At 38.3% G+C, this 14,811-nt stretch overlaps 1 protein-coding gene across 1 annotated transcript in view; it reads left to right on the top strand.

Annotated features, from left to right (window-relative positions):
- Positions 1–14,811, top strand: part of LAMA2 (laminin subunit alpha 2) — a 464,667-nt gene that overhangs the window by 86,248 nt on the left and 363,608 nt on the right. Inside the window, exon 2 of the mRNA XM_081941542.1 lies at positions 13,366–13,536. Coding sequence (XP_081797668.1) covers positions 13,366–13,536 — 171 coding nt within the window. The remainder of the gene's footprint in view (positions 1–13,365; positions 13,537–14,811) is intronic.

Below are 14,811 nucleotides of genomic sequence, written 5' to 3' on the forward strand. Positions count from 1 at the left end.
AAATCATACTAGAATACTAATTAAACAATTTAAATTGTAAGATATAAGCAACAAGTTATAATCATAAGGAGATAAGGTGATAGGTAACAGGGAAGATGAGAATAATCATAGTAATACTGCCTTTCTAGATAGTTGTCAGTGTTGTGGGAATTGGTTGTTTAGCAGAGTGATTGCACGGGTGGGGGGATGCCCTGTTATCCTTAATATTTCATGAAGAGATTCAAGGGACGTCCCATATTATAAGTCACAATTCTCTGGCAAAAATCAGTCTCTCATAAAACTAATCTAGAGATAGTTTGAATGAATTTATCTCTGATAACTTTTTTTTTTAAGTTCAACTATACTACTAAGATAAATGTGTACAAAAAAAAAAACAATATAGGCAGGAATAAACAAACAAATAAATGTAGCTCAAGAGAGCCAGTGAAAAGTAAGACTTATATGTAAGTAGAGGAACTTTGTAATTGTAAAAAAATGGGGATAGATTTGCAGTTGTTCAGGAACAGAAAAAGTTAACTGGAAAAAGCAGTGCAAAAGGAAAGACAAAATTAAATTGATATTTGGCTTAAGATATCAGTGTGTGTTAATACAAATTCAAGATACCTGGAATGATTATCTTAGGTGTTTCAACTCAGATGTCTAATATTCGCTAGTATTTAAATTTAGATGCTATTTCCCCTTCACCCTAGATACCTAAATTTATTAACCTGTGATTTTCTATTGAGTGATCTATAATTAATGGTACAGAAATTTTTTCGTTGTAGAAGATTTCTTAGGGCATAGAAAAGATAAAGTTGCAACTCATCAACCTTCCAATGATTTGAATACTATCTAGTAAACCTGTCAAAGGCAAGACAAAATGGTTAATTCAAAGATAAGAACTTAGGGGGAGGCAGTCAGTGTAAATATCACATTTTCAGAAGGTAGATCATTCATTAATTCCGGTCAGTCATTCAAAGTAAGATGGCAACAGCCAGAGGTGGTGCTCTACCAGTTCGGACCGCTTTGTCCGGTAGCGGAAATTGCGGGTGGCCCCACCCACTCACCACGGCTCTATGGTATCCCATTTAGGCCCTTTTTTCGCCAAAAGCGCGTGCACAGAGGTGTCACATGCACTCACATTTCTCGGGAGGGAAGGTAAATCAATACCACCCCTGCCAACACCCTATTTTGAATGAACATAGAAAAGAAACCGCTCCTAGGTGAGAGCTGAGTGCATTCATTTGACAACAAATGAGTATACTTTTTAAATATTTCTTTATTTATGGGTTCTTTGGCTTCAACTATTTGGGAAAGAATTAAGTATGTATAAAAGGGGGGAAATGATATTTTCAATTGTTCCTAGTATTGGTGGGATTAGAGGATTTAGCCTACAATGCTAATGAAGATATTTAAAGCTTTGAGCTGACCATATGCAGGTCAATAATAATATAAAAAATGGGTAGGGTGAAGATAAGATGTGTCCAAAATAATGAGGAGAGATAATAGATAAAAGAGATAATTTAAGGCTTCTGGGAACCTTAAATACAATTTAAAATAATCATTAATCAGTCTTACCAATAAACTGAAATCAGGCCTAGGATCTTCAAAAATATATTTAAGAGAAAAATATTTGCTTTTTTAGAATATTAGAATTATATTAGAATACAGTATGTGGATTTGGCTGATGTTCTGGCTATGTAATTTTTGTTTTGTTTCAGCATTAATAGAATATAAATCCATACATTCTCTTTCTAAGACAAATTAATGAAACAGAGTGCTTAATTTAAGGTCCTTGAAAGAAAAGTATAACTTAATCCAGAAAGGTGCTGGCTAAAATGATAACCATCTAATACTCATCAATACTAAAATAAACATGTAGTATTCAGTATAGTGTGACAGTGTTTTCAAGCCAGCTGTCTGTTGGCATTTATAGGCAGGACTTCTGTACTATTCACCAAGATGCATTTGTTTATTAGTTCTTATCCATGTTATGTTGTCATTGCTTTTCTGACAGCCATCTGCTTCTGAGCTCTTAACACAACTGATCCTCAACACAAGTGGGGCTGGGGAAGAAAACAAGCAGTTATTGCATTATAAAATGTTCTGGTTTCAGTGGAATGATCAAGAACTAGGTTAGCAAAGAAGAATTAGGCAGCACATTTCAACAGCTGCACCTCTGTTCCACTGCTACAAAGAAGGAAAACTCCGTATAGAATGTCTCAGCTTGTTTATGAAAATAAGTGAAAATAGCTACGCAGAACACTATTTCTATCAACCCTGACTACTGTACTGGCAATACTTTCTGAGACTGATGGGAGCTGACCTCTAGCAATATGTAGTGGATCAGATCTATTCATACCTGCTGTAAACAAAGCAGGCATCCTTGATGAAAGTCCCTCTTGGCACAGCCTTTATTTTCCGTCATAATGAAAGTGGTGCCAAAATGTCAGTTTATGTAAGTTCAACATCAGAGGCAGAGTAGGGTTTTGGATGTCGTTTAGCTGGAAAAGAGTAGAAATCTAATGAATGTCTGTGTAGTGTTTATGTGCATAAAGAGACACAGATAACAGGAAGGGGAGAAAAGGAACATATCAGAGGAGAAATAGAGCTGGAAGACTGGAGGCTGGGAGGGATGCACAGCCTAAAAGATGAATATTTTTTATTATACCATGTTTTGCTGAAAAGAAGACCTCCCTAGATAATAAGCCCAATCAGGCTTTTGAGCACATGAGCTAAAATAAGCCCTCCCCACAAAATATTGCAACACAGCAGCAGCCATGAGGTGACTATGCTTGCCGTCTCCTGCACCTCAAAAATAAGACCTCCCCGAAAATAAGGCCAAGGGCTTATTTCAGGGGCCAAAAGAAAATAAGACTCTGTCTTGTTTTGGGGAAAACATGGTAGTGATCAGTGGGTGAAAGCACTAACCTAACAATAGAAATGTGTCACCCCTCTTTTAAAAAATAAAAAATGTAGTAGTTGTTAATGCTTTAAGAATGGTGGAACGGAAAGGGTGTAATATTGTAGTTTCTTTGCTTCTGAACAAACATTAACTTCCTATTTTCCAGTCTGTCTGTACTATTGTTGGGTCTGGGCAGTGATACCTACAAATGGAACATATTTTCTGGCTGTATAAACATGTTGTTTTCCATGGTGGATTGAGTATATTAAATTATGCTCTATGGGGTACTGTAGGAAATTATCCTTGACTGCAACAATATGTTTGTTTCGCCCCATTGTTTTCATGTGCTTGCTCATTGTGTTGCCATATGCCATCCTTGGGTTATCCTACAAAATACAGTACTTTACATCTCTCCTGAAGAAGCTTTTTAGAAGGTATGACATTTTCAGATCTTTATTGCTGTACTACACCTGATACACATTTAGTATCATTTTAAGATTTCTCCCCAAAGCTTAAAAATGAATTTTTAAAACCTATGATGATATGCAGGGGGATAGTTTTCACTTCTTGGCAGGGTTGAATGTTGATTGCAATAGGAAGTAGCAGAATTGTATTATTGGTGGATTTTAGTAATTACACCAATAATAATATTTTAAGGAAAATTATGGAAACTTTATTGGACCCAGTGGCTCAGTGACTAAGACGCTGAGCTTGTCAATCAGCAAAGGTCAGCAGTTCAGTCGTTCGAATCCCTAGTGCCCAGTAACGGAGTGAGCTCTCGTTACTTGTCCCATCCTCTACCAACCTAGCAGTTCGAAAGCATGTAAAAATACAAGTAGAAAAATAGGAACCACCTTTGGTGGGAAGGTAACAGTGTTTTATGCACCTTCAGCTTTTAGTCATGCCAGCCACATGACCACGGAAAGGTCTTTGGACAACCCTGGCTCTTCAGCTTTAAAACAGAGATAAACATCTTTCTCTAGAATTGGGAACGACTAGCTCATATGTGTGAGGGGAACCTTTACCTTATGGAAACTTTGGAAATGTAGCACTAAGTGACAGAAGTAATGACATTTTGCCTTTTCATTGCCATAATGTAGGCTCAAAGTTGAACTTGTGTCCCTGATCATCAGGTTGACTTCTTGTCTTTCTCCTCTTCTTGCCTAGCATTACTTCTGTCACTTCAATTTCCAAATTTTCTTGATAAACCAAGGGAATAGCATGAAGAGAAAAACCAATGGCAATCTCATCAAAAGCTTGGTTAACTTATCAGCAGGTAACATAGTATTTAACTGAATTGTCTACAAGATTTATAGGAAGCACCCCAAGTGTCTCAGGAATCCATCCAAATCCATAAGACATCTGGGTGTGTGTGTGTGCCCATTATAATTAGTCTCATCTGGATCAGGAAATGATTCAGAAACTAGAGTGGTGACTGTACGGCATTACACACGTCACTGCACAAGTGCTTTGTATAAGGGTGTGTTTAAGAATTTTATTTTTTAAAGTATGTATTTGGAAGCATTTCATAGAAAACAATGTTTTGGGTAGCTGCATAGAAAATAAACCAGATTACACCTATCAGAAAAGCTGTACGTAGAAATGTGTATGTTGTGGCAGAATTTATATAAATTCTATTGGGCAGCAACCATAGAATTCCTCATGTGTTTCAAAATCATCCTGTCAGAAATAAGGATAGAGTAGGTTGCTGATTTGTTCCCGGTGTAATTCAAGGTGCTGGTTGTCACCTTTAAAGCCCTTCATGGTTTAGGACCAGGTTATCTGAGGGACCGTCTCTTGCCAGTCATATCTACCCAACCCACTAGAGTGGGGAGGCTAGAAATGTTGTGTGCCCCATCCCCTAAGGAGATATCTCTGGCAGGACCCAGAGGAAGGGCTTTCTTCATGATGGCTCCCTCTCTCTGGAACATCCTCCTCCCAGAGGTTAGAATGTCCTCCATTCTCTTTCAGAACACCCTGAAGACATGGTTCTGTCAGCAGCCCTGGGAAACCCAGAGTGGGATTACACATTAAATGGCTAGTATAAATGTGTGTTGTCACCAGGGTGGGGGGTATTATTTTATTACTTTTCTTTTTATTTCTTTTATATGGTGTTTTTATATCATTATAAGCCACCTTGTATCATGAGGGAGTTTATTATTATTATTTTATTGTTTTAATTAAACAAAAAAATACACAAAAACATTCTTCATTACATCTTCCAGAAAGCATGTCAATTGATTACAAATAAATTTCGTGCATTACTACAATCATTCTTTATACTTCATTCATATTGAATTGTACATTTTGAATCAAAAATCTTTATACCATCAATATACCATCATTCTCATTTAACTATATTTGTTTAAACGTGCTTTTGTCTAGAGTCATTTATATTTATATTATAATAAATCTAGATGAAAATTTATTACTAGAATTTATAAGTACCCAGGAGAGATTACATCTTTATAACAAAATCTAAACAAAAATATTAATAAAATTAATAAATCTTTTCCCCAGGTCCCATATTATAGTTTATATCCAAATTGTTTTTACCAGTTAGAGTTATTATTTCATTATTATTGTCATGATGGGTTATTTGTTAACGGATAAAGATTTTAAAAACAAAAACATTCTATAAGCATCTACAAAGTTCTACTTATCAATCACCAAAAATTAACTAAGTTTTTATTTTTATTTTTATTATTTTTTTCCCATTCAATTGTATTTTATTTGGGTTTCACCATTCTTAACTTTCTTATTTTACTCATAACTATTATTTTTGAGTTTTGTTACATTCCTTCATTGATTCTTGTTTCTTTCCTCCATCCACCTATACCCGTGATGGCGAACCTATGGCACGCGTGCCACAAGTGGCATGCGGAGCCATTTGTCAGGGCACGTGAGGCGCTGCCCTGGCAGCTGGCCAGCGCGCATGCGCGCGCTGGCCAGCTGAGTTCACCTTTTTAAAAGCTATTTTTCGCCTTCCCCAGGCTCCAGAGGCTTTATAGGAGTCTGAGGATGGCGAAAAGAGCCTCCCCCGCCCCCCCGGAGGCTTCAGGGACCGTCGCTGAAGCATTCGGAATGCTTAAAACCACCCTCCGAGCAAACCGGAAGTGACTTCTGGTCCCTGAAGCATTCGGAACGCTTAAAACCACCCTCCGAGCAAACCGGAAGTGACTTCCGGGTTGCTCGGAGGGTGGTTTTAAGCGTTCCGAAGGCTTCAGGGACTGTCCAAGGCTTCCCTGATGCCTTCGGAGCGCTTAAAACGATCCTCCGAGCAACCCGGAAGTCACTTCCGGGTTGCTCGGAGTGTGGTTTTAAGCGCTCCGAAGGCTTCAGGGACCGTCCGAGGCTTCCCTGATGCCTTTGGAGCGCTTAAAACGACCCTCCGAGCAACCCGGAAGTCACTTGTGGTTTGCTCGGAGGGTGGTTTTAAGCGCTCCGAAGGCTTCAGGGAAGCCTCTGGACAGTCCCTGAAGCCTCCAGAGGGCCTCCGGGGGGTCGGGGAAGGCTCTTTTCGCCCTCCCCAGGCTCCTATAAAGCCCCTGGAGCATGGGGAGGGCAAAAAAAATGTAAAAATGGGGGGGTCATGCATTTTACGCGCACGCGCACTGGGGGGTCGCGCGTTGCATTATGGGTGCGGCACGCCCGCACTCGACCCCCTTGCGCTCCTCCCACTTGTGGCACGCGAGCCAAAAAAGGTTCGCCATCACTGACCTATACTATTTATCCCATATCTGGTAGAATTCTGATTCTTCTTTTCCCTGAATTTCTTTAGTTAGTTTGTCCATTTCAGCACAGTCCATAACCTTTCTTATTATTTCATCTTCACTTGGAGTTAGTTTGTTTTTCCATTTCTGGGCATAGACAATCCTTGCCGCCGTAGTTATATGTAGTATTAAATACTGGATTTCTTTTTTGTATTTCGCAGACATTATTCCTAATAAAAAGATTTCCGGTTTCCATTCCATTTATTTCTTTTCTATGGTGTTTCTATATCCTTGTAAGCTGCCTTGAATTGCCATGCGCGATTAGGTGGCAATATAATTTTTTCTAAATAATAAATATTTAGGAGGAATATTAAATCATTTTCCATTCATCTGTATATACTGAACCGTAGCAAGGTGCTTAGGTGTTTTTTTTTTCACTCCTGTTTTCCAAAAGCATTATCCAGAAGTGACACCTCCAATAGCACAAAAGAAGAAGAAAGTACAGAATCTAATTAGTACTGACTCACTTTTGTTTGCCTGGCACTAGATCATATCAGTGGTTAACACAGACAAATGTAACCTGTGCTAGGATGACTGTGATTCTTTTTGTTTTATCAAGTTAAAACAATATAAACAAAAGTAATGGGAACAGAAAAGCAGGATTACAAAGGGCTTTACAAAGGCTCCCAGGCTGGGTTAGCAAAAATGTGACTACCATCAGATGGAAGAATAAGTGTTTTCTGTAGCTCTTTGCAGTAATTTGAATTATTTATGCTCAGATCTGATAGTCCTGAGTCGTTGAACCCAAAAGTTAAAATAATGCCAGCTCAAAGGCTTGGCAATCTACACCACCAGCAGCAATTCAGGATTTCACTTCAGAGCAGATAAGAGTTCATGTCCCACTGTCTGCTGCTTCTGTGTTGTGCTTTCCATTTCTGCTCATGTATGCCAGCAGGGGGTTGAATAGGACAAGATTCTCTTTTTCTTTTTCGAAACCCTGACACATTGACAGTGCATCTCTTGCATCTCCAAATAGTTGCTTTTGCTGATGCAGATAACACATCACAGGGTCAAATGTTGTTCTCGATTAATGACATCACATTGGCACAATGGAGAACAGTGCTTTCTTCCCATTGATCTTGGTAAACTGTTCACAACCAAAGCACGGGAGCACATCGGTACATGGATATATGTCTTCGTAAAATAGTAATTACTAAAATGTATAGGATTAACTATTTAGGGAGCATTTTAATTTCATTTTAGCTCAGTTTATTGTGAATAGATCATCGGATATTCCATTTTAAGTGTAATTTTAAGTATATTCTTGATAATCGATTCTCACTTTAAAAGGAAGATAAATACTTCCTTTCCTGGCAGATACAATAGGATAGGCAGCCTACCTCCTCTGCCAGTCAGTGGGGATAGAAAATAATGTTGCAGAAGCTACCAAAGACATCCCTACTCTAAATTTACTCACTGATATCAGCATAATTTGAGTTTATAATTCATGCTAATAAAGGTTTTAGCTGTCTTTTGTAGCGTACTGATGATATATAATCCCATGGCTAAGGATGATTCACTCAGTGGTATCATATACATGTTAAATAGAAGTGGAGAGACATCGAACCATACAGCACCTCAAGGGTGGAATCTGCCCTCTTCATAATCATTGAGTGACTAATCAACCCCCAAGAAAAGAAGTAAACAAGCACAACACGTTGTTGCCCACCCACAATCCTCTGAGCCAATCCAGAAGGCTACCATGGTTGATGGTATCAAAAGCACCAAGAGGTCCATATTCCACCCACAAGATTAGCTAAAATTAATAAAAACTTATCACCACAATATTGGAAATGCAATGTTGCACTAGGAACCTTTTACCATATGTGGTGGGAGTACCCAAAAGCTAGGGACTTTTGGCACCAGATAAGAAAGTGTTTGGAAGAGACATTAAATCAAAGGATAGAGTTGAGGCCAGATTAGGGATCAAAAAAGAAAAAATATAGCAAAGGTGGATTATATTTAATGTTGCATATTTTAACGGCAGCAAGATTGACCTTCACACAAAAATGGAAAAACAAAGAGAGCCTCTTGGAACAAGAACTAATAAATAATATACTAACATGCGTAGAAATGGACAGACTGACTCTAGAGCTCAAGGACAAGGGTGAGACAGAATAACACGAAATCTGGGACAAATGATACCGACAGTTAGAAATGAGAGAAAAAAGGTCAGGACAGAAAAAACACGGATGTTAAGAATTGGAAATATGATATGAATATTGTATGATAGGTAGGAACTGGATATGTATATGAATTGATAGTAACTATATAACTAAAGGGATTAATTGGTAGGTAATTTGACCGATTGCATATACCTATGTAATGAACATAAACTGTTATTGTTGTAAGATCTAAGAACATAATAATAATAATTTATTAAATTTCTAGACCACCCCCTCTCCCCGGAAATCACTATGCCAGAAATGTTGCATTATGTCCAACGTTTCTAATGTTTAACTAATAAAAACTTTTTTTTAAAAAAAACAGCCACCAAGAGAGAGAGGGAAGATGGATGCACAACCCCCAGCCTTCCCATGCCATAGATCATCTAATACCATGTCCCCTCTCATACCTGTTCTAAACCTCGACTGAAAAGGATCAAGAAAATCCTTTATAAGACTTCTAACGATGATGGCATAGTGGTTAAAATGCAGTATTACAGGCTACTTCTGCTGACTGTTGGCTGCCTGCAATTTGGCAGATCAAATCTCAGCAGGCTCAAGATTGACTCAGCCTTCCATCCTTCTGAGGTGGGTAAAATGAGGAGCCAGATTGTTGGGGGCAATATGCCGACTCTGTAAACTGCTTAGAGAGGGCTGTAAAGCACTGTGAAGCGGTATACAAGTTTAAGTGCTATTGCTATTATAATTAAAACTTTCATTTTTTTTCATAGCAGTTAGCAGAAAAGCAATTAAAAGAAGTTATCTCAAAAGATATTTCCAACTGAATCTTTTAACTAAAGATTACTATTCATATTAACAATTGATGAACATTTGATTCAGGACCAGATTTACCACATTGCACCAATTCTCAACATCATTAGGACTGCAGTAAGAATGAATCTCTTTCATCAAAGCCATCAACACTAAATTTCATGAAAGTCTCTTATATTCAGTAGTATATCAGATGCATCTCTGCTGTGAGACATGCTTTAAGAGCAACCTGACATCCATTTCAAGGGCACAGTTCCTCATGCCTGGCATATTACTTGGATACTATCATGCTACAGTCAAGATTTCAGCAGGAGAAGGGCACAATATTGGATTACAGTCATGCTTGGAAAGATTAATATTGCTCAGTTCCCTTGCAAACCAGACTGGTAAATCTGAACTTCAGCAGCAACTCTTGCAAGATGAACTAAAACCATTGGTTGACCGTGGTTTGATTGTTTGTTGCCTTAATTAAGCCAAAGTTAGTATATTTTTATGGTTTATCTGAATTCTACCATGCTGTTGCCTTTATCAATGGTACCCAAAAATGTTAATATATAAACTTACTGGCATTGGTTTTTCCACTTCCCTGGCTTTGGGCTGACTTTAAGTGGATTATACTCAACCAGAGTTACTCATAATATTTATTAAAACAAGTGATTGTGATATGAACTGACTGGCTATGGCAGAACAATTACAACCCTTTTAGTTTATTTCAAAAGTGTGCCAAATGAATAATCAATGTATTTATACTTACACGCATATAGATATATTGAGACACGAGTGAATATCTTGTCTAAGATGGCAGATTCTATGCTGTATTAAACACAAACTGCTTTTTTTCTTAGATAATCATGAACTGATCACCAACTTTAGGCAAAAAAAAATCCAGTTGTTAGGAAAAATATTACCCAATTTTTGTGTGTTGATTTTCCTTTGTTTTGTTTTATACCACTAGGAGATTGCATCTGCATATAATATTTAATTGTCCCTAAAATGTCATTCTGTCCTCATGCTACATTATTGTGAATATGTAACAGGAATAAATGAAAGAAAAAGAAAATCTACACTGGCGTTTGTTTTCCCTATTACTGTTCCACACCTTCTGTTTGTATTCCTTTGATATCTTTTTCAACATCTTCTGGTGTAAATCCTTTTTCTACCTGAATACTTTATGTGTTTATATCATGTTCTCGTTAGATGAAGCTAGAGGGAAGCGGGATGGGGGTCTTTACCTTATGTGTAAATGATTGCTGTCTTTTGTGTGAGTCACGCCACAGAGCTTCAGACATAATAAGGTTGTAAGTCAATTGGGAGCTGCTGGAGCCACTGACAATTCATTTGCACTTGCAGTACCCACTTTTTACTGTGCACCCCTCCCTGCACTATAGAGACCCATAAATATATCCAAATTGTGGTGGTGAAGAGTTGTGGTAATAGTTTTTTTTTTAAGGAAAACCCAGCAGGAGTCAAATATAGAACTTAAAAACATAAGAAAAATATGGCAAGTTGCAAATTTGACAAAATTCTAACTATTGATTGACTGGCTGTATAAATTGAACATGTTAGTAACTAATTGGGTGCCTTGCTTAGGTAACATGTTTAACCTAGTTTTAAAGAGAGCATTGGAGTCACTAATGTAGAATGTCAGAGGATAACTGTACCATGACCAACAGGGTCAGTAATTAAATGACACAAAGGTTAATTGCAGGGACAGACAAGGGAACGGAGGTGGCAGATTAAAAGAAATGGGCTGAATAACATTGCATTAATTCTGCAAGGGAGAAGACAGGAAATTATTTGAAAATCTGTTACACATTCAAGACCATCCTTGACAATTTTAGATGAGGTTAGACTATTAAAGTTTGTAGCTGGAACCAGAGAACTATTGCAGACATGTACATGGCAAGGAGAAGATGCTGCTGTTCTACTTTATGCTTAATCCCACTTTACCACCAATGCTCGAGACAGTATAAATTGTGCCTCTCACCACAATAACTCTGTGAGGAATGTTGAGCTGATAGAGTGTCCAACATCCCTCTATGAGATTTTAGGGATGAGAGTGAACTTGAACCAGGATATCCCCAAACCTTGTCCAACATAACCACTGCATCAATGTCACCCCATCTCTTGTTTTCTCTATACCTAGTTCATTTGTCTTTTTAAAAAAATACTATAACATCAACATTTACAATTTAAAGTTTTTGAGTAGAAAATCACTTATTGTGATCAGTTCAATACACACTGCAATTGTTAAAATCACTGCAGAAATCTGTTGGAATAAAGATGGAACATACTGGGAATGCAAAAGCTTGAAAATATAGGAAAGAGTGCTAATATTTCATTGGGTAAGGTACCATCAGAAAGTTTATGATATTTAGCTGCTCATCCTATTCTCTTCTGAACCAAGTAATGTAACTAAAGTTGTGTCCAGTGCCTGGATGCTGTTTGAGTCTGGATGGAGGAAATCTGATTTAACCCTAGTTCAGCCAAGTGTCTATAGGGCCATGGTTCTTAAGATATTTGAGGCGACCCTTTAAAATTCCCCATAAACTATAGCTGATTCAAAATGCAGTAGCACAGTATTGGATGCACATGTAACATTTCTTTTACATGAATGGCATTGGTTTGTAGTGAGTTCCTGAGAGTAATTCAACGTGCTGGTTATAGATGTATAAAGCCCTTTGTGGCATGGGGCCTGAAAAGCCCTTTGTGGCCTGGGGCCTGTGTCTCTAAGAACCGTCTCTCTCCCGACAATTTTGTCCTGTAAGATCTGACGAAGGAAGCACCCAGCAGTTCCCATCCATATGATGAGACTTGGGGTCCATGTTTCCTTATCATAACATCTTCTTTTTGAATAAGCATTCCCCTGGAATTCAGACTGCTGTAACCCTGAAAACATTTAGGCCATCTTTTAAAAATGTATTTTTCCCCTTCAAGCTCTTAACTAAATTTAATACAATACAATACAATACAATAGTAGAGTTGGAAGGGACCTTGGAGGTCTTCTAGTCCAACCCCCTGCCTAGGCAGGAAACCCTATACCGTTTCAGACAAATAGCTATCCAACATCTTCTTAAAGACTTCCAGTGTTGGGGCATTCACAACTTCTGGAGGCAAGCTGTTCCACTGATTAATTGTTCTCACTGTCAGGAAATTTCTCCTCAGTTCTAAGTTGCTTCTCTCCTTGATTAGTTTCCACCCATTGCTTCTTGTTCTACCCTCAGGTGCTTTGGAGAATAGTTTGACTCCCTCTTCTTTGTGGCGACCTCTGAGATATTGGAATAATGCTATCATGTCTCCCCTAGTCCTTCTTTCTCTTAAGCTAAACATACCCAGTTCCTGCAATTGACAATTTGTTTGTCATTTGTGTGGGCTATGGCTATTCCTCCTCCTGTTGCATTCATGTTTCTCAACTCCGATTTTATGTATTGTGTTGTTTTTTATTGTATGATGCCCAGAGTCCATGTTGAGATGGTTAGATAGTTAGATAGAGAAAGATGATAGAGAGAGAAATGGAGAGAAATGTGAGAAAAGAGAGGAGAGAAGGAGGGAGGGAGAGGGAGAGATAGAAAGAGATAGAAAGAAAAACAAAGACAGAGAGAGAATCTGTGACATTTTGAATGGCTATATTTCTGCAGTGTGTTATATGCATACTGAATCAATATGACTTCTAAAACTGCTGTAGAAAGTATACCACCAATTCCTGGACCAAAAATATGCAACATTTCTATAAATATTTTACTCCAGTGTTGCTTTCTTTTTCTTTGTTCAGGTTTGTTTCCTGCAGTGCTGAACTTGGCTTCTAATGCTCTCATCACCACAAATGCTACCTGTGGTAAAAGAGGTCCAGAAATGTTCTGTAAGCTGGTGGAACATGTCCCTGGCCAGACAGCAAGAAACCTTCAATGCCGCATCTGTGACCAGCGTAGTAGGAATCCAAACTGTAAGTGTATAATAACTATGTTCTTAACATCCTTCTCAGCTGAAATTATTATACTGGATAAAAGGCCATGGTGGCACTGTGGTTAGAATGCAGTATTGCAAACTAATTCTGCCAACTGTCAGCAGTTCAATTCTTACCAGCTCAAGGCTGACTCTGTCTTCCATCTTTCTGAGGTCGGTAAAATGAGGACCCAGATTATTTGGGGCAATATGCTGACTTTGTAAACTGCTTAGAGAGGGCAGTAAAGCAAAAGTGGTATATAAGTCTAAGTGCTACTGCTAGGAGTTATGCTGGATCCTGATTTGGGAACAGAAAATGCCCATTATAAAATGTCATCTGCACATTGGATGTCTTGTGATTATATAAGAGCAAGTCTGTCACCCTTTTCCTCTATATAACCGAAACCATAAATTGGAACTTTGTTCTCACTTCTACTGGTCTCGAGTTCAGATGACATTAGAGTGCACCATTTGGACAACAGATAAGCCCCATTTTCCTGCCCCAAACCAGTCTTTCTTTGCCCCCCAGTCAAAGGAGAGGGGAGACAAGCAATGTTGCTTCAGTGACAATAGAAGTTGGGACAAGTTATTCTTAGTTTTAGTTCTGAACTGAAGAAATCAAACACAGGCTAGAATATTCTATAAATAGAAATAGCAGCAGCAGGGAGTTGGGGAGGAGGGGGAACCAGCAGAGTTGGGGGGAGGACCAGCAGCAATGGCCTTGTGGGGGGTCTTGCACAAAAATGGAGAATAAGCTGGGGAGTCGTGTTTGGAGTCCATCCAACGAGGTGGAGGCAGATAAGGCATTTTTCATATTTTTAAGTATTCCGAGTAAAAGAAAATGTGGGGAAATTTATAATAATATATGTAATATTCAAACACCATGTTTTATTTTTGGGGAAGTGCCATACTATAAGTTACTTACCTGTAGTTCTGTGATCATTTCTCAAAAAAAAAAATTGTGGGCTAATTCTGATGGTTCTTTAAGCTAAAATCCAGTACTAATCAGTTTAGCAGCCTCCATAAAGACCCCACATCTGCAGTTCTGACTGCTGTTAATCTGCAGTGCAGACAGCCATTAAAACACATGGTCTTTCATTACAAACTCATTTCATTTTAAGGTTTGCAAAATGTTCATTTGGCACCGTGAACTGTTTTATTTACCAGAGATGGCCCTTTAATAAGAGTGCCATGTAATGTACCAGACTTTAAATGGTCCCCTTGGAATTTGTGAATCTGGTGCATCTCCCCTTAATTACGGTGGAAGGAAATGAAC

Source organism: Natrix helvetica (genome assembly GCF_964273705.1).
Source record: "Natrix helvetica genome assembly, chromosome: 2".
NCBI classification, from domain to species: Eukaryota; Metazoa; Chordata; class Lepidosauria; order Squamata; family Natricidae; genus Natrix; species Natrix helvetica.